We start from the raw sequence: 21935 nt of genomic DNA on the forward strand, positions 1-21935 counted from the left end.
TAATCAGTCATCTCACTTTTGTACTTTTTATAACATAAAAATTTCACTTCGACCAAATGCATAGATACAAGAAAATAAACTTTACTTTTCTTTTTTTTTTCAGTTTTCTTTTGATTATTTTCACTTTTTTATCATACATTTCCACTCTGATTAAGCGAACCCTAAACTTATTCAGAGCAATTTGCCACTAGAGAGGAGAGCCTTCGTAAGACCACACCCCATTCAAAAACATGCCACCGCGCGCCTCCTTTTGGCTGATTCGCTTAATTTAAACAAACTAACGCCTTGTTTATGGATCTGTTTGGTAACATTTACGTTTTTAGTTTATATTTACAAAAATTTTATAAATTAATTTTTGTTTATTTTTAAAAAAATATAAACTACAAACGCGTTAGGTAATTGACAAAATGTTTAAAAATACAAAAAAGAATGAGAAATGGCAAGTGGTGGCAAGTGGCGGCGAAAGACGGAGGTGGAAAGTAGTGACGGTGGGTGATGGGTAGCGGGTGGTGGTGGGTGATGGCGGGTGGATGGTGGTGGTGGGTGGGTGGGTGACGGTGGGTGGTGGGTAGCGGGTGGTGGCGGGTGGGTAGTGGTGGTGGGTGGGTGGGTGACGGTGGCGGGTGATAGCGAGTGGGTCGTGGTGGTGGTGGCAAGTGGTGGCGGTAGGTGGGTAGCGAATGGCAGATGGCAGGTGGTAGTGGGTAGTGGCGGTAGGTGAGTGGCGGATGGCAGATGGGTGGTGGCGGTGGGTGGTGGCGGTGATGGTGGCGGGTGGTAGCGAGTGGGTGGTGGTGGTGGTGGCAGGTGGGTGGCGGGTGGTAATGGTGGGTGGGTAGGTGACGGTGGCGGGTGGTAGCGAATGGGTGGTGGTGGTGGTGGGTGGTGGGTGGTGGATGGCGGGTGGTGGTGGGTGGTGGCGGGTGGTGATGGGGGGTAGGTGGGTGACGGTGGCGGGTGGTGGGTGGTGGCGGGTGGTGGGTGGTAGCGAGTGGGTGGTGGTGGTGGTAGCGAGTGGTAGTGGCAGGTGGGTGGCGAATTGCGAGTGGTGGTGGTGGGTGGGTAGGTGGGTGACGGTAGCGGGTGGTGGGTGGTAGCAAGTAGGTGGTGGTGGTGGTAGTGGTGGTGGTGGTGGGTGGTGGTGGTGGTGGCAGGTGGGTGGGCGGGCGTGATGGGTGGTGGTGGCGGGTGGCTGGTAGTGGTGCGTGGCTGGTGGTGGCGGGTGGTTGATTGTGGTGGCAGGTGGGTGGTAAGTGGTGGTGACGGGTAGGTGGCGAGCGATGGATGATAGTGGCGGGTGGCGGGTGAATGGCAGGTGGGTGGTGGTGGTGGTGGCGATGGTGAGTGGGTGGCAGGTGGGTGGTGGTGGCGGGTGGTGGTGAGTGGTGGTAGCAGGTGGTGGTGGTGGCGGAAGACGGTAGTGGAAAATGGTGCCAGGTGGTGGCTAGTGTTGGGTGTTAAAAAAAAAAAAATTCAAAACTCAAAACGGAAACACATTTTTTGAGTTTACATTTTTTGGCCAAATTTATAAACTGAGACCACTAATTTATAAATCAAAAATTTACCAAACAAATTTTTATTTGAGTTTTTAAAATTTTTGTAAATATAAACAGAAAACTGAAAACGTAAGTGTTACCAAACGGCACCTTAATGTTTTCAATTTTTAATTTTTAATTTGCAAAAAAATATGAAACATATTTTTGTTTATTTTTTTAAAAAATAAAAATAAAAATAAAAAACTTATTTGATATACAAAATTATTTCTTAAATAAATAAAAATAAAAAAATATATTTGATGAGTTATCAAAGTTGGTGGTTAAAGATGGAAGGTGAACAGATGTGATCACTAGTAGTAGCGGGTGGTTAGAGGTGTCTGCCGAAATTAGTGGTCTGGTGTCACTGGAGGTCACAAGATGGCTGAAAATCGTGACGATTATCACTCACCTATCAGAGAGCACCGACGCTAACCAGAGCTCACCATCCACCGGCGATAGGTTATGGAGGTCCATGGCCAATGGTAGTGGTAGCAATGGATTGTGGCCGAAAGTGATGAGTGAGAGCAAAAAGTGAAAACTTGTTTTAAAAACAAGTGAAAATAGATTTTTTTTTTCAAAAAATTTGAAAATTTAAAAATTAATTTCATTTTTTTTAAAACAAAAACATTTTAGCAAAGAAGATTTTATTTTTAGTTTCTACAAAGAAAAACAAAAGCAAAAATGTTTTATTCACACAAAAATTTTCCCAAATGAATATCTTACCGATAAGAAATTCATTGGAGAGACAAAAAAATTATGTAGATGTAACATTACTGGACAAAAATATCAACAAATGATTTTGCCAATGAATTCATTTCCCTTGGGATAATAGTTATATCTAGCAATTAATATGGATCAAAGGTTAGCCAATCTTAAATAAAATATATAAATCTCAGTCACCTCCGCAATCACTAAGGATCCTCTACAGTGTTTTTTTCCTAAAGTTTCCTAAAGTGGTGTATTGTGTAGTTGAGATTTAATGCTAAAAAATTGATGTGACTTGTCATTAAATCTTAAATATACAATGCACCACTCTAGGAAATTTTAAGAAAAAAAAATTCTAGAGGATCCTTGCTCCTCCGCAATTGCATAATGTAAAAATTATTAATAAGTTTTATTTTGTCTTGAAAATTACTGTTAAGCCCTATTAATAAGTATTAATTTGGATGATTAAGTCTTACTTTAATAACTTTTTTCAAAAGCTATAATATTCTTTATAATAGTATATTTTATTCTAATTTACCATTATCATTAAAATATGAATAAAATTTACAACAAAAAAAAAAGGTTATTTAATATTTTATAATTAAAAATATATTTAATTGTTTGAATTAAATAAATTTTCATACCAAAGCATCATTGATGAACTTTTAATAAAATTGTTGGAACAAACTTCTGTGTACAATAAATAAATTGAAACAAAATCAAATAAATAAAATAAATAACTTACAGAATTTATTTTATCGAACCGAATGGAAAATAAAAGATCGAGTCGAGTGTGTGACACTCTATCCTTAAGACAGATTCACCCCGCTACGGTGTTTACGGTTAAGTGGCGTCTATCTCCTAGGATACAATGATCTTCACAAATTTGTAGTAGCACTCCAAACAAATTTGTTCGACGAACTAGAACCTTGTATTCTATACTCTCTTTAATTTTCTCTAACACTAGAATAAAGAATAAAATGCAAAGGAGAAATATGGACTGCAAAAATAATTTTTTCAGATTGTTTTTTTGGATAGCAAGACTGCTGGAACAGATCTGAATTTATAGGCAATCAAAATTGCCGAACAAGTGCAGTATTTTGAACCGAACAGGTAAGGTTTCAAATGAACAGGTACAAACACCAACTGAATAGATAACTGCTAGAAATGAAGATATGCCCGAACTGTATGAACCTGTCAAACAGTGCAGTTTCGAAACTGTAACTGTTGGAAGTTATGAGCAGTTTTATGTAGTTAATCTGTTGAAAATTCGGACTGAAGTTGGTAATATATGGACAAAAATTTAATTTCAACTTTGATTGGAATTTTAATTTCATTAAGAATTTCTGAAAAAAATTCAAATAAATTTTATCCAAAAAAATAAATATTAGAATTGACTCGACCCACAACCCGCGCTCGGCACAGATGACGGCGCGCATGTGGTGGTTTTTAGCCAAGGTTCTATTTGTCTATAACTCCTCCCTTCTACAAACTTGGGGTGCCCATTTGGGCCCAACCCAAGTGTTGTAATAGAGAGCTTATATACATACAAAAACTTTCTTAAAATTTCAATGTGGGTCTAACTTTACAAAGAAACCCACATTTAAAACTTTAAATATCCATTTCACGAACCCGAAAACGACGTCAACTTTCCATTCACTTATAAATAGTTTTGACGAACCGTTTTCACCGTGTGACTTACCATGCAATAAGGAACACGTCACCTCTTCGGACTCACTCCAAAATATGTTTGAGACCCACTCAATTTTGGGCTCAAAGTTTGCCCAAAATAAGCCTTATAAAAAATCAATTTTCCAACAATTTTATCATTTCAGATTGTTTACCAACAAAAATTCCATAGCTTGAAACAAAAAATGATAAATTTTATGCCATAATTCTTTTGATCTGATCATTTTCTATGATTTTGTTTTTCAAATTGTTTATGCATTTATAGTCATATTAAATGAGAAGATTAAAATTAGAATAAAATACACCATTATGAAAAATTAAACTTTTTTAGAAAAATTAATTAAAAAAAAAAAAAAAGAAGGCTTAATTGTCCATATTACAAATTTAATATGACTTAATAGTAATCTTGTGAGCAAATCACTACTCAGTGATAATTTTGTATTTTTTCCTAAAGGAATAGACACTAGGTGGCCCAGCAACTCAACAACCATTTGACATTGTTGTTTTTCGGTACATTTTATGATCATTGATGAGTCAAACAATATAGCTCAGGCTTGCATTTCTGCACAAGATTTGCAATCAGGTGAAAAACAAAAGACAGTGTAGCCTTAAAAATAAACTACTCAAACCAGTCACAACCATAGGGAAAGAGACTAAAACAGTGCTATGGTTCAAAGGTCATGCTCCAATGCCAGAAACTTCCAAGCCTCAAAACTCAAACCCAATATTCTCAGTCCCAAAGTCAGCCGCAAATTCGTCCTTTCTTTTTTTTGGGCAGCAAAAGTAATTTTATTGAAGAAAATGAGATGAAAAATGAGAGGGCAAGAGTCCTCAAAAATCAAACATGAGAACTGTGATCAAAACCAAACAAAATAAGAACTATGTATGGTAAACAGACGTCCAATCTCTAGAAATCAAAAACAGCGGGACCCCTTTAAACAGAGGGGACACAGAAGCTCAAGACGATACCAAACTGCAAACTTTATCCCACATATAGAATCCAAACTCCCCAAATTTGTCTTCGAAACTTTTGCATTTCTGTCCAACCAAATGATTCCAAAGATTGTATATACCACACAAAGCCAGCCCTTTTCAACCTCCATTCTCACCTAGGTCTTATATTTAGGTCTCAACAACAGTTACACACCCCTAAATAAGTTCAAATCCTGCTGCCTGCACGCTGCAACTACACTAAAGCCAACCAAGTTGACTACTGAGTTCTACATCAATTTAAGGAGCAGTATCCTAATATTTACTATTACATTTGTTCTGTGTTTCCCGCATACTTGGATCCAAAATGATGGTTCTTGTCAAGTAAAATGAAGATGAAAATTGAACTGATAATGAAAACATGCACAATAATCTAGAAAGCTTATTTAAGGATTGAGTACATCATTAAAAAAGACCGCAAACAGATGCAAATGACAGTTTGTCACGTTGGAAAACATGGCCATGAGAAGAGCTTAGACAAAAAATTATTATGAAAACAACAGAGTTCAAAATTGGGATTCTGGGAAAAAAATGTGAATGTGCCAGTCCTAACAGACTAGAGTTTACCAAGGCAAGTTGACATCGTCAAAACATAAACACAATCACCACAACTACATTCAAAGTTTCCATCTCTTATGGCAAACTATATTGGTTACACCTAGTCAAACATATTCTTTGAGAATACACTATATGCCCTCAAGAATCAAATCCACACTTGAAATGTTCCAATAAAGGTTAGACATGTCACAGTTGCAGCTTCTGAACAATTTCTTCAAAAATTTCGAGAATAAAAAAGTAACCATGCCACTTCGGGAATAAACAATGTTTGTGGTTCACCTAAATCAGCATCAATTTAGTGATTGCAATATGCAGATATCAATGACATTATTAATCAGTGAACTAATGTTACAACAAAAGGGCATCTGACAAACCAAATGGAAACATGTTACAAAAAAATGGGGCGCATTTCACTGCTAAAACTTTTAAAATCAAATGACTTCATAAATTTTAGAATACAACTTGTTTTCACAATCCCTAATGGTTCATCATTATCCAAAGAAGGGAGACATACCATTACAGAACAGAAAATATTACAATTTATAATTGCAAACAAACCATCATCCTATGCTTTTGGTTTACATCAGGGAAAATAAACAACCAATGAACTTTACTTATTGGGCATTGCAAAGAAATTCCATGAGGATGTTAAGTAATGAACTCACACAAATTCAGTGTGACAAAAACTAGACCTAATAACAGTATTCTTACCTCAAAAGCAAGTTCATAGTCATCATACTCTTACTGGTTTCTGTAGAACAGCAGATAAATAAACCTCTGGTTTCCCAGACCCATTCCCCTTGTCTCCCACAACCCATTTCAGCTTTTTGTACCCAAACTGTTCGATTAACCGGGTTAAAGCCATTTTCTTTTCATCACTGGCACAATAAAAGTTGTCCAACCAAAACAGCCCACCGGCCCTCAAAATCCGATCAATATCAAACATCAAGAATTCCAATTTCTCCGGGCGACCCCCAACATCCAATCCACTCCCAGTGTGAACCAAATCGAACAAGTTATTGTAAAATGGGAATTTGTGATCCAAACTCAAATACAGAGGGAAAATCCCTCTTGCAGCAATGAATTCGCTAAATGGAGCATCAATATTCAGTGTGGCAGTGACAACAGTCACATTCTTCTCTGCCATTCTTGCAGCAAAGGACCCAGACCCACCACCGAGATCGAACCCAATTCTAATTCCACCACTTCCTAAAGCTAAAACATCATTAATAAGGAAATCATTCTTGCCTCTAGGCTTAACATATCTCTGATTCTCATACCCATTAACCAAATCAAAGCAACCGACACAATCTCTATTCAATTTCTTACCAATCAAACACTGTACATTCTTGCAACCAAGTCCACTCCAGTTCATGATCCTATCACTAACATTCTTCCAAAGAGAAATTGGAAAAGAGTACAAACCTATTTTGGGTATTGACTTTGCAAAGCACCTCCTTCTGGGCAATGGTTCACATCCTCGCAAAATCAGCTTCTGGGCAAGGCTCCAATCGTCTGGGCAAGGACCATTGACTTTGTAATTCATGTACTGAGAGAGCAAATCCACAGATTTCTCACAAGAATGACCCACAGAGGCCACCATTTCAGTGATCCCAGTTCTTGAATCTCTGCCAAGTGGAAGCTCGTGTTGTTTGAGGAAGAGTTTGAGCTCGTTTGCGATGTTGGGTCGTGAAAGATCGATGCTTTCGTAGCCGAGAAGCTCTTTCTCCATCTGGGCAAGCTTTTTCTGAGAAGAATCGATCTCTCTGAGGATGAGAGAGACTTGTTCGGAGATGAGAGAGATGTTCTTGTGAGAGTGGTGAAGTGGGTGGGGATTTGGGGAGGAAGTGAAAGCATACAAAGCGAAGAGATTGGTAGTGAGGACAGAGAAGAGCATGAGGACATTTACAGCTGAAGAACAGAGAGTTGCTCTTTTGAATCTGGCTGTTCCATCGCCTATCTTCAGTGAAACCGATCCCATCTCTGCAAGCTCCCGAGAGAGAGAGAGAGAGAGAGAGAGAGAGAGTGAGACTGTGAAGTGAGAGATGAGATTTGTGAAATGGTTGTAATGAAAGCTTCAATAATGGTGTTGTTAGATTGTGAAGAAAAACAAATATAATTAATTACACCACCACTCCCTCACCAACACTCCCTCAACGATTATACAATATTATTTTACTTTTCTTATCTATAAATTTGGAATTTTTTTTTTTTTTTTTTTTGGTTACACACACTAGTAATGGGGTAAATTATAAATACATTTTTAAAGTTTAATTAAAATATGAATTGCTTTTTATAATTTTGAAAATTATATTTTACCTCTTAAGATTTTTAATTTCATAACAAATCGTCATTTTTATTAATAAATCATTAAGTCAATTAATAGTTTTTAATGATATTAAAAATTGTTTCAATTAATAATTTAAGTAATTTTATTATTATATAGGAGAGCAATTATGAATTTTATTTTTTTTAGTTAATTTTGTTAAATAAAAAATTCTAATAAGGAGATATTTGTAATTTTTCAAACCATAAGGGACAATCTATATTTTAAGTAAACTTCAAGAGCTGTATTTCTAATTTACACTAATTATTTCAAGACATTATTTTCTAGTTTTTTTCAATTACCATTTTGACACTCAATAAAATTACCAAAAAGGACAAGAACACCCCAAATCAAACCATCTTTTGTTTCACAAATCCTATCCGGTGCCGGCACTTTCTCCTCCAGTAACCGCTCTTATTCTTTAAAAACCATCGGCCATAGCCACCGCTACCATCACCGTCTTTTTCGTGGACACTTCCGTCTATGCCACCAATTCCCCAACTTCATCACACCACCATCTCCTTAGTAACCCCATCGCATTACCACCGCTACTCGCAACGAAGAGATGCAGATCATGATTGAGAGAAAAAAAAATTGCTCGTTGCTTTTCCTGTTGCCCTTCACTTTTGGCACCATCGAAATCTCCTTATTCTCTTCGTTCGCTCTCTCTCTCTCTCTCTCTCTCTCTCTCTCTTTTTCAATCGAGCTTAGTCAATCGTGAGGGTTGAGATGGCAATCACGAAAGTTGGGAATGACAATCACTAGGGCTACGGTGATGGCGACGATGGGTTATGGGGATGGTAGAGTAGAGCAGGGTTGAAGTAGGGAAGGGCTGGAGTTTGGAGGAGTAACAACGATAGTCAAGATGGTTTGTGAAGATATGGGCGAAGGCGAAGGTGAGTCGCTAGAGCTAGCAATAGCGAGGAATGGAACTGCTAGAGTTGGGTTAAGGTTTGGGTTTGGATAATTTGGATATAAAGTGGTGTGAATTGAGAACATAAAAAAAGTTGTAAGGATGTGAACTGAGAAATAATATGACTTGATATAAATATTGATATGTAAATAGAAATTTTCCTAAATTTGTATATATTTACTTTCTCCATTAAAAAAATTGTATAAATACACTTTTTTAAAAATAAATAGCATGGCTACAAAGGTAAAAATAATATATTTTTATAATTAAAAATGTTAAATTATACGGATTCATAATTAAAGAGATAAAATAATATTTATTAATAGTTAAGTGTTCTTAGTGTAAATAAAAAAACATATGAAGAGATTATTAAGACAATAAACATTGTGACTCGTGAATAGCAAATAAATGTCGGCTGGGTTAATATGAGAACTTGGTAACATCAACTGTACACGTGTACGCGGTTGCATCAAATGGACCCACCTAAGTGGTAGTTGTGGATTTGGGGTGTTTGTTGTGCAACCTTATGAGTTTATTTTGAGATTTAGGCCAAGTTTGGGAAGACTAAATAAGTGTACTTTTTGACTTTTTATGAAATATGGGTTGAATTTGGGTTGGGTTTGAAGTGATGTGTTAGAGAAGTGATGTGACTTAAATGAGATGATGTGACTTAAATAGGATAGTGACTTTTTGACTTTTTGGATTTTTTGAAAGATGCCAAACTTGGCCTTAATATGATAATTTTAACCGTTCATATTTTAGAATATATTGAGTAGAATATACTTGTAAAAAATTAATTTAATCAGATTTCGTTAGCTCTTTCATCCACTTACATTTGTATCTTTAAAAAAATAAATAAAAGAGTTAATAATATCTGATTAATTTAATTTTTTACAAATATATTATACTCGATATATCCTAAAATATAAATAGTTTAAATTATCAAAACGAATTTCAAAATAAACCCCTAAAATTACACAGTACCTGTTAAATTGAGTGCACAATTGTTGGTCGTGTCAAAGTCCATAACAACTGGTCGGCGAGATGTGCGTGGAGGATTTATGTTATGCGAGAGCAAACTCATAAAATTCTAATTCGTTTGAGAAATGGGTTGGTTTTTTGACTTTTTAATTTTTTTGACTATATGAGCCTGAGCTCAAAAGTTTAGTTTGGGAAGGACTTTTGACTTTTTGATTTTTTTGATTTTTTTGTAAGAGAAGAGTATAATGATTATGGGGTTAGATGGGATGTTTTGTCTGTTGTGGCTCATGAGCCTATTCTGTCTTTTATGGCTCATTGAACCAAAAAAACCCAATGAGCCCTTGCCAAACCAACCCTAAGAATAAAAAAAAAATGTTTAGTAGTTTGAATTTGTGTGATTTGAATGGTTCGAATATATCAAAATAACGTTATTTTACCTTAAAATGATGTCAATGCCGTTTTAAGACATTGGAGTCATTCAGATCATGAAAATTCGAGCTACTAAGCATTATTGTAAGAATAAATATAAAATGTTTTTTGAAAAATTTAATCCATGTTATTATTATCAAAATATTAAATTTTAACATAATATGATTTTTAATTTAAATATCGATTTTCAATAAAATTAGTATTTTTAATCCATGACGATTATGAAATTTTTATTAAAAAAAATTATTATTATCAAAAATTGATATAAACAATAATATATTATTTTATCTCACAATAACATGTTATTCTAATAATATTATTCAAAAAAAATTTTACTTTATTTTTACTCAATTATACACTTCCTCTTTAAAAACTTTATGATACAAATTAAATTCAACTATATTATTCATCAAATAAAAAATTAATAAAAGAATTTTAACTAAATTTTTCTGAGACTTAATTACATTTTGATGTAAGTGAAAGACACCACCTGTTCAAAAAAAAAAAACCACATTGTTTTCAGCGTGTTCGTTTACTAAACCTAGTGTTGAGTGTTGACGATTGGGGGACCCACGGTTCGAAACGCCAAACAAAAGCCCAAACGACACGAATTTGGAGAATTTTTGACATGTGGGCCTTTCTTTTGATAAATTTAGGGGTTGTTTGGAATGATCTATGTATTTTTTATCTTTTTACGAAAAGATGTATAAAAAAATAGAGAGATGATGTGATGGAAAAAAGATAAAAAGATAAAAAATATGTACTTATTTAGGATAACCAAACTTGACCTTAGATTAGATGGTTGTTTGGCTGTCGTGATAGTATGAAAGTGAGGTGGAAGTGGTGACATGGTGGTTGATTGGAGGCGGCGGTGATAATCGTGATTATGGCAAATAGGGCAAACAGAGGTGATTGTAATGATGATAATATGATAATATTGGTTAAATTTTAATCCGTAAAACATTTTTATTATTTGAAAGTAAAAAATATTTTTTGTTAATTTTTATTTTTTATTATACTAGATTTCAAAAAATATAGAAAATAAAATATATTTTTAAAATAAAATTTGTTCAAACAAACGAAATGTTAATAATATTAATTAATTATTTAATTTAGAAGATTCATCCGATTTGTTTTAACAATTGTAAAAATAATATATAAGATGTCAATTAATAATCAAAATATTATTCTAATGTATGGAATAAATTTTCATGATATGACCTTGTATTTAGCTTATTCTATATATTTATAAATAATATTAAATCAATCTTTTTAGTGTCAGTTTTTAAATCACATGATAAGAGGGCTTAAAAATATTATATATTTTTGTCGCACTTTATTTTCATGCCAAATGTATAATTTTTTAAAATTTATTACCATGTATTTTAAGATAACAGATTAACAAAATTCATATTAAAATGCAATAATTAACAATATATTCATGATTTTACATTTTCATTATTTTTTTTCTCCGGAAACAAATACATGAAGTACTCTTCATTGATATTCATTGGTTAAAATAGTAAGATTCAATATTTTTTGTTAAGTTTTTGAAAAATAACTTGACAAATGTCAAATAATAAATGGTATGGAGTAACATTCTAAGATTACCAAATAATTACTCGTCTTGTACACTACTTAAGATTGGTTTGAGATTAGGTTTTTTAACAGCTTTTTTATTTTTTTATGAAAAGACATAGAAGAAAGTAAACAGAATTAATTCACTTTTTTATAATAATTTTTAACTAATTTAATTGAAAAATCTAAAATTTCCGAAATATTGATTTGTGATTATGTTTCAATTTTAAATAATGAATAACAATCTCAATCAAATAATCAAAGACAAATCGACATAACAATTTAACATGAAAAAAATCATAATTAGAGTGCCTCCAATTGTGATAAAAAAAATCACGAGCCAAAAGCACAAAATAATGTACTAAAAAGATAAAAAAAAATTACACAAGTGTATTCTCAATTACCTAGCAAATCTATACCCAATTGAACCAACCCCAATGTGCCTCTTCTACCATCGTCTTCACTTTGGAATTGTCTTACCCAATGTTGAATCTACAACACTGATGTCGAATTCACGACGATAAGCCACTCCGAAATCCACCAAAATTTCAGGTCCAAGTTCTACGGAATCTATCGAAGAATAACTTTTTCTTTTGTGAAAAAAAGAAAACGAACAAAAACCCCTTGATAATCTTGATATAAGTTTATGGATCCATTGATTACTCTTCAATTATTAAAGAAACACTCATTAATCACCCTCAAATATAAAACCCTTGGCTGTGTTTGGAAGGACTTTCAAATTACAATTCTACCCACACATTCTAATATGATCTTTGCATAGAGTTTTCAAACTTTATTTCCACAACAAACAAAAAACTCTGTAGAAAATTCCGAGTCAAGCGCGATTTTCGAAATTTTTTTTTTTGAAATTTGGCCTAACCGGTCGTTCCACAGGTCGTTTGGCCGGTTGACCGGAACAATGCAATTTTTTTTTTTTTTTTTTTTTTTGCAATTGACATATGTTAATTTTTATATATTCGAAAAAATATTTTAAATATTTTAAAAATTTTATTTGCTTTAATAGAATTTTGAGTTGTATGTTTGATTATGAGTTGTAAGTTTTTGTATCAAATATCATATGCCACATCAAAAATTTTCCACTCAATTCAAAACTCTTTCACCAAACAAATTTTTCACACTCAAATCATAATTCTAAAACTCACAAACTCAAAATACAACTCCTACTCTCAAATCATATTTAGAAAGCTCTACCGATCGCAACTTTTGTTTTTTTCTTCCTCTTTGAATTTTTACACAGCTCAAACCCTAAAATGAGCAAACAACGGACTTTATAGTAAACTGGATTGCGAAAATCACTCGAGCACACACTTTACCGCTCGAGCGGTGTGAGTAAAGGCGGTGCAAAACATATAGGTTGATCGCTCAAGCATAATTTTCACCGCTTAAGCGGTAAAATTTTCTTCTCAAAAGTTTAGGCGCTCTACAAAAGTACTGGATGATCATTTTCTCCGCTCGAGTGCACAAATGACCGCTCAAGCGATCACACAACTTCGACTACATTTTTGCTTTAGGCATTGCCTCTCGGCCCTGTCGTGGCGCTGCCCCAGACCTGCTAAGGAGCGCTACCTTCTGAACCCCCACGAGCTGACCAGGCAACTCGATCTCTATACATAATCAACAAAGTAACAAACATAAAAGCTTCAAGATCACAAACTTCTTTGCATAGGCAACATTCAAGTTGGATTCACATCTAAACACTCACATCTTCACTCAAACATAAGAGCGAATAAGATTATAATTGAAAATAGTTTTGTCAAACGAAATTGCCAATTACAAAAGCCTAACATTAACCACTTTCCAAATAAAGTTTAGTAATCATCAAAATTTTCATTTTATAGAAGGGGTTAATTTGAGACTATTAAATTAATTGGTCCAATCAGAGCCCAGTCAAAAAGTCCAAAAATTAATGGGTTCAGAGAAATTATTGTCAAATGGGCCAAAGTGAATTTTATTGAATGGATTTACAAGAAAGCCAACAAATTGGGTTGAGGAAGACCCATCAAGCAAATATTTCTAAAGAGAGTCCAACAAGCCCATCCGAAGAGGCCCAGATCATACGGGCGTCTGAAAAGGTTAACTGTTGCTTTTTGAAGAAATGAAACCCTTAGAGGAGATCCATTCTCCGAGGTATTGGCTTAGTCTTGAAAGGGTTCAAAACCACAAACCAGACCTATTTGAGCTTGGACTCGAAAGGGTTCAGATGTACAAACCTAGAGATCTGAAGCAATTGGCTTCGAACGGATTTGAACGCAATCTAGAAATCACTTCATTAATAAGTCCCAGAACACTTGCGACCTCGGAGCTTTCTGGGATCTACGCACTAGAACCATGGACGTAACATAGTCCGAACAAAGGATCCGATCCCAAGGACGGTGAGTAGAGATAAATTCACTCTTCCGTTAAACTAGCCTATACCTGGGTCGAGGTGGCATGGTCTAGAGGGTCCTTGAGACTCAGCAATATTTGCGGCAAGGCGTTCTCTTAAACGATCCCTGACCCTTCTGTGACAGGGCATCCTCTGGAACTAGCTCTGACCCTTCGGGATGATTGGAAATCATTGGTTAGTCATAGCTAAGAAGAATGGTTCGCCGAGGGAGTGATCTTCTCTTCGGGGTTTTCTTTATCCTCAGAGAGATCACCTCCTCAGACAAGGTAGTTCGAGGGAATATTTTCCATGTGCCTTGCACATGGGCTCCATCCTACATCATGAGGTGCTTATAAATAGCATTCACCCATAACTTTACAAGGAATAGATTTTGAAGAGACAATTCTTAGGAAAGAACTAATTTCTTTTTTTCATTTTCTACCTTGAGAGTGAAAGTGATGTAAGTATTAATAATACATGTAACCATAATAATAACGTGGAATTAAACTTAACAGGATCTTGAATTCAATACAACTCAAGAATAAAAAGAACATACCTTTGTCAACCATTGAATTAGAGAAGTTGAGAAAATACCCCTAATAGTTGAACCTTGAATTCTTGGCTCACCTTCTTCTCTCTGTCTCTCTTAATTAGGATGACTATAAAACTTAAAGTGATAGAAAAATACTCATGATATGAAAGTCCTTATATAGAGGAGAGAATAAGGCCAAATAAACTCTATCAAAAGAATTCCTAATCCATTAAGGTTTCCTTCTTATCTTAGAAGAGTGATTATATTAAAATTCTAATTACTGAACTTTATATATAACATTGGCTTTATCTAATTATGGAGTCCAAATAAAATAAAACATGTAAAAATATGTAGGCTATTGGGCCACACTATAAAATAAATCCAATATTCTCCCACTTGGCCCATTAAGCCGATTATGATGCAATGATGAGTTTTTTCAAAAAAATATACAACTTATAAAAAATTTTGACTCATTTGATTCCACACGAAAAACTATGACACGTGATCACGAATTTTAAAAATAGCCAATAAGTTCAGATATATTAGAAACCATAATACTGTGATTACTTCAGATCACCAATGTGAGTCATAGTGGTTATATAACATTTATGTCATATTTCCTTCTATGCACTACACCATTGATAACCTTCACCAACCCAGTCCTTTATCGGGATCTATAATTATTTTCCTGAAAGGCCCCTGTAATTTGTCTTGTTAAGACATTCCCTGTTTATCAATATTCAAATTACTGTGTACACACACTTTTAGAAACAGAAAAAATAGAAACAAAATTATTATTGTGCAAATAGTGTCAAATAAAAATAAGCACTCACGATTAACCATACACATCAAGGGTTGTTTAAAAGACCCATCCTGATAATATGCTCTTTGTATGTCTTTGGTGGCAATCCCTTTGTGAATGGATCAATAATCATAAGAGAGGTGCTTAAGTTTTCAATTAACACTTGTTGTTTCTGTACTCTTTCTTTAACGACTAAGTACTTTACTTCCATGTGTTTGGAACGACTAGAGTACTTTCCATTCTTAGAGAAGAAAACTATTGCGGTATTGTCACAATATATCTTCAGCGACCTGGCAATTGAGTCAACAACACCAAGTCTTGAGATGAAATTTCGCAACCATAAAGCATGATTTGTAGCCTCAAAGCATATGGAATGTCCTTCATTTGTTTTCTTTTCAAGTCATTCCTTGGACACTGTTTTTCACTTAATTTATCACCCTTCGTGATGGGTGCATCACCGGCTGAACAAAACTGCATATTGAATCTCTCCAAAACACGATCAATATATCATTTTTGAGATAGTCCTAGCAATCCTCGAGATCGATCCCTAAAGATCTCTATGCCAATAATATAGTTTGCCTCACCCATATCGACCATTTTAAAATTCTTGGAGAGATATTCCTTGGTTTCATGCAATAAGCCAAGGTCATTACTAGCTAACAAAATGTCATCCATATATAGTACCAAAATAATGAACTTGCTCCCACTAACCTTCAGATATATGCATTGATCAACTGCATTTTCCTTAAATCCGAAAGAGATAATGGTATCATTAAACCTTAAATAACATTGCTTGGAAGCTTGTTTAAAGCCATATATGGATTTCTTTAATTTGCAAGCTAAATGTTCTTTACTTTTTTTTTTGCAAATCCTTCTGGCTGCTCCATATAAATTTCTTCATCCAAATTTCTATTTAAAAAAACAGTTTTCACATCCATTTGATACAACTCTAAGTCATAATGAGCTACCAATGCTAGGATGATTCTAAGTGAGTCCTTCTTAGATACTGGAGAGAAGGTCTTTGTATAGTCTATGCCTTCTTTTTGAGTAAAACCCTTGGCAACAAGTCTGGCTTTAAATCGTTCGATATTGCCTTTTGCGTCACGCTTGGTCTTGAAGACCCATTACACCTGACCATTTGGCAGTTATTAGACAATTCAACGAGATCCCAAACACTATTCTATTCCATGGATTTTAACTCTTCATTTATAGCATTGACCCATTTAGAAGAATCATCACTATTCATGGCTTGTGAAAATGAGACTGGATCTTTGTTAATCCCAATATCAAAATCAGATTCCTGTAGATACACCATGTAATCATCTGGAATGGCAGGCTTTCTTTCCTTCTGAGATCTCAGAACTGCCAGTTGGGTGGTTCTACAATATTTTCAATGGTGGTATCTTCATGAAGTGGTGAAACATGAGGTGGTGAAGGATTTTCATTATGTTGTTCGTTTCCCTCAGCTTGTGGAAAAGTCTGAGGTATAACAATTTTTTGATAAGGGTCAAACGTTGGGACATTCACCCTAATTTTTTCGAAATTCACCACTCATGTTTTCTCATTCCCACTAATTTCACCATTCTCTAGGAATCTAGCATTACCAGTCTCCACTATCCTCGTACTGTGATTAGGACAATAGAATTTGTACCCTTTAGACTTGTCTGGATAACCAATGAAATATTCAGATATTGCTCTTGAGTCCAACTTTTTCTCTTGCGGGTTGAAGATTCTTGTCTCTGCTAGACAACCCCAAATATGTAAGTGTCTCAAACTAGGTTTCCTACTAGTCCACAACTCAAAAGGAGTTGTTGGGACTGCCTTACTAGGAACTCTATTTAAGATATACATTGCAGTCTTTAAAGCTTCACCCTACATTGAAATAGGTACACTTGAGGAAATTAGCATACTCCTAACCATATCTTTAAGTGTACGATTACGCCTTTTAGCAACTCCATTTTGTTGTGGCATACCAGGCATTGTATATTGAGCACAAGTGCCTTTCTTTTCTAAGAATTTGGCAAATAGACCAGGATTTTGGCCTGACTCATATTATTTACCATAATACTCACCACCCCTGTCTGATCTCACTATTTTAACCTTTCTATCTAATTGTCTCTTGACTTCAGTTATGTACACCTCAAGGATGTCAACAGTTTGAGACTTTTCATGAATTAGATACACATATCCATAACGTGAGAAGTCATCTATAAATGTGATAAAATATTTTTCACCACTAAGACATGGGATGTTGAGTGGCCCGCAAATATCTGTATGAATTATCTCAAGAAGCTCATTACTTCTTGTGGCACCTTTCTTGATGTGTTTGGTTTGCTTTCCTTTAATGTAATCCACACATATCTCAAAATCAGTGAAGTCTAGGTTTTCCAAAATTTCATTCTTCACCAATTTTTCAATTCTATTTCTAGAGATATGCCCCCAACCGTCTATGCTATAAGATTGAGGATTTTTCATTAATTAGACTACGTTTTAAACCAATATTCGAATGCAGAGTTACTAATGATTGTGCAAACTGATGATTTAAGGTAATTTTATATAAACCATCACATAAATTACCGGAACCAATTATTATTGAATTAAACATTAAATTGAGTTTTTCACAACTAAATAAAACTGAATATCCAACACTATCTAATTTGGATAACGAAACTAAATTCCTAGAAATTAAAGGAACATAAAAAGTGTCTTCTAGATCAATCTGATGAACCTGTCTCTAAGATCAGTCGATAGGTTCCTACAGCTACGACTTCAACTTTGAGACGGTTACCTATATAGACAAATCTTTCACTTTCCTTCTGTTTCCTGGTTAAGAGGTATCCCTGCATGTCATTTGTAATGTGGATTGTGGCCCTAGAGTCAATCCATCAAGTATTAGAAGATACTTCAGCAAGATTTGATTCGTAACAAACAAAAGAAAATTTCTTACATTTCTTTTCGAACCAAGCCTTTCACTTGTTGCAGTCTTTCTTCACATGTCCCTTTTTGCCACAAAAGTAGCACTTGACAGTGAAACCATTCTGAGCCTGGTTTTCTTCCCCAGGTTCATTCTTTTTCTTTGGTGGATTTTTCTTTGATTTTACAAACTTACCCATCTTTTTCTTTATAGCTCCATGAGTTACAGCCAATGCAGTTTGACGTCCTTCCTCCCTCAACCTCACTTCCTCCTGAACACACATATTAGTCAGCTCATTCAAACTCCACTTATCTTTATTGGTGTTATAGTGAATTTTGAATGCACCGAACTGTGATGTAAGTGAGTTGAGAATAAACTGCATAAGAAAAATTTCATCAACCTGCATCCCTAAAGTTTTAAGTTTTGCAACTTTGTCGCCATATTGAGGATGTGATCCTAAACTCCTCGGTAGCCATTATATTTCATTGTTGTTAATTCAACTATAATAGTGCCAGCAAGTGGCTTGTCGATCTTCAACAGCCTTTAACCAAATTTTACTTTAAGCGTTAGGGTAACGTCACTAAAGAGTCCTTTGGTTAATAACCAAGTAAGATCCCAAGAAGGTCGAAGGAGTCAATATAGCTTCCCTTCTAAGTCCAACCACCTTAGATAGCAAGTTATCTTTTTGACAGATCTTAAGAGGTATTAACACAAGATCTCATAAGTAACACGGAAAAAAGCATAAACAATATACATATTAAAGCTTTGAGAATTATGATGAACTATTGATATCACATAAGTCTTTCCTTTGGGCAAAACTTAGGTATATCTATTGTCCACTCGTCAAGAATCACTTATGTTGGTCTAAAGTAATTTATGCAATTTTTCAGCTAGTCATGTTACCTTTGGGTATTCAATTCTAATCTGTCAAATTACATAAGTTACATTATCCTACCCAGTTTATAATTATTTGAAAGTGACTCTGTTTGGGCTAGTCTCAATCTTCTAATTATAATTGCAATTGAGAATATTATCAACTTTAATGTTACCCTTTTAACAATTCTTTTATGTAGTTCTATATTCATAAGTTTTACAAATCTAGGCCATTTTGGCAACTACTAAATTAGTAAACCCTATGAATACGGAACTAACCAACAATATTCTCTATTCATTAATTTGAGTTAATTCAATCACTATTTAATGATTTCTAGAATTTCTTTTATGTGATTGCAATTACCAATATGATAATAATAATAACTCTAGACAAACATGAATATATATATATAATATGACAATCATGAATATCTCATATAATGGTCAATAAGAATTACACCTAATATGAATTAACCACTTCAATATTTAATAGTTAATGTCATAAAATTATATCATGATATCAATTTTAGATCATGAAAATATATAAATATTAATAATAAAGTGTACATAATCAGACAAGATAAAACGATAATTCTTTGACGTAATACAATCAAATATTTATTTAATAGACTGAATGATTCAACGAATTCTAAAATCACTTTTAATTCGATAATTTGTAATCAATTTTTGATGTACCAAGTCAACCAAAATTGGTAGCAAAATCAGTTGGATTGTGCAATGACTAAGTAACGGCCTGAGTCAAATTTTTGATCGTGGCTTGTTTTAAAAAAAAAAACTTGTCCAATTCTCTAATAAGAAGGCAAGGTTTTAACTTTAAATTTAACCAACCAACCTATGTGGCAGATAAGTGGACTATTATCATGCAAACTTTAAAGTCATGGCTATGTATATGCTTATTGTAAAGGGTTATGGAGAGCATGTTAATAGCATAACAAAAATCAAAAAGGTGTATTACACGTTTGATCAATACAAACAAATTGAGATAATATTTTAAAGTCAATACTTTTAATAAAATAAAGGTACCGTTTATTAATAACAGTATCATAAATATATTATTATTCCAAGGTGTATTGATTCACAAAACTAAAGCTCTGATACCACATGTAAGTATTAATAATACATGTAACCATAATAATAATGCGGAATTAAACTTAACAGGATCTTGAATTCAATACAACTCAAGAATAAAATGAACATACCTTTGTCAGCCATTGAATTAGAGAAGTTGAGAAAATACCCCTAATAGTTGAACCTTGAATTCTTGGCTTACCTTCTTCTCTCTGTCTTTCTTAATTAGGATGACTATAAAACTTAAAGTGATGAAAAAATACTCATGATATGAAAGGGGAGTCACCCATCATAATATAGAGGAGAGAAAAGGGCTAAATAAACTCTATCAGAAGAATTCCTAATCCATTAAAGTTTCCTTATTATATTAGAAGAGCGATTATATTAAAATTCTAATTATTGAACTTTATAGATAATATTGGCTTTATCTAATTGTGGAGTCCAAATAAAATAAAACATGTAAAAATATGTAGGCTATTGGGCCACACTAGAAAATAAATCCAACAAGTGAGAGATGCATGTGAGAATCATACCATTATTCTCTCTCTAACTGTTTTACCTTTTTTTTCACCCAATCTCTTATCTCCATCATTTCTTTACTATTGTGTTTCTAATTACAACAGTTAAAAAATCTATATCTCTCTGTACATTTTTAAAAGATTCAAAATTTTCAACAACCTTCAAATTTATCGATGACATCTTCAGACCCTCACTTACATATTTTTCATTTAAGAAAAAGGAAGGTGCAGCGGCTCTGGGTTCAGCAGAAATTATGCGGTACTTCTGCAACAATGTTTAACTATTTTGGTAATCATTGAATCCATAATTAATATCCTAGGGATAGGTAGATTACGTGATCGATGCAGGGCCGTATCTATTTAATAATACAATCATGCTATGTAGCTCGAAATTACGCCCCTGAATGGCCCGAATGTATTAGCAGTGCTGGTTGTAGTCTTTGGCCCAGTTGCCCAAATCTGTGTGAAACCCACACGTTGAATCTCTATGTTCCACCAAAACCAGAACAACAATCACAATCCAATGAAATGGGTCTTCTTCTTCATCATCATCATCTTCAGAAGAAGAGAATAACGAGAAAGTATTATTGTCTTATGGGATGAGAGAGAATCTAAAGAAGAGCATTCACTTAGTAGATCTCGAGTTCTCTTTTGCAATCGATGTTGCTGGCTCTGGTGGCTTTGTAATTAATTCTTCAAGACAGAGAGAGTGGGACCAAGTCTTCAAAGAACCCAATTTACCACCGATCCAAACGAATTTGTAAATCAGGAATTCCACATCACCATCACAATCACCATTGTCAGAACTAAGCCTAAATCCTGAAAACTGGGCTGGCCAGAGCAACAGTATCCTCCGTCGCCGTGTGCGTCCGAGCCGGAGGCAGTGAGTTCAATCTTCGACACTACTCCAGAAGAAGACGTTGCGTATTGTTTGATAATGATGTCGAGTGACAAATGGATGAGAGACGAAGAACAAGAACCAAAACCAAAGTGTGAAGATAATGATGATGAAACAGAGGTGTCTGATGAGATTGAGCTCTGTCACAAAGTGTTTCGATCTTATCAAGTACTTGGTAGGCATAGAGCGAGTCAGAAAAAAGCTCGAGCTCACAACAAT

At 34.4% G+C, this 21935-nt stretch overlaps 1 protein-coding gene across 1 annotated transcript; it reads right to left on the reverse strand.

The window, feature by feature from the left end:
- Nucleotides 1-5900: 5900 nt before the first annotated feature.
- On the reverse strand, nucleotides 5901-7637 carry LOC114322035 (putative methyltransferase At1g29790). Its single transcript, XM_028269295.2, has one exon. It carries the CDS (start codon nucleotides 7456-7458, stop codon nucleotides 6211-6213), a length of 1248 nt encoding a protein of 415 aa, XP_028125096.2. The 5' UTR covers nucleotides 7459-7637; the 3' UTR covers nucleotides 5901-6210.
- Between the last annotated feature and the right edge of the window lie 14298 nt (nucleotides 7638-21935).

The sequence above is a fragment of the Camellia sinensis genome, chromosome 6, assembly GCF_055761805.1.
Source record: "Camellia sinensis isolate YWXY chromosome 6, ASM5576180v1, whole genome shotgun sequence".
Taxonomy (NCBI): Eukaryota; Viridiplantae; Streptophyta; class Magnoliopsida; order Ericales; family Theaceae; genus Camellia; species Camellia sinensis.

What these genes read in the sequence shown, in the direction of transcription:
- LOC114322035 (XM_028269295.2), bottom strand. Translation starts at nt 7,458, where the DNA reads ATGGGATCGGTTTCACTGAAGATAGGCGATGGAACAGCCAGATTCAAA.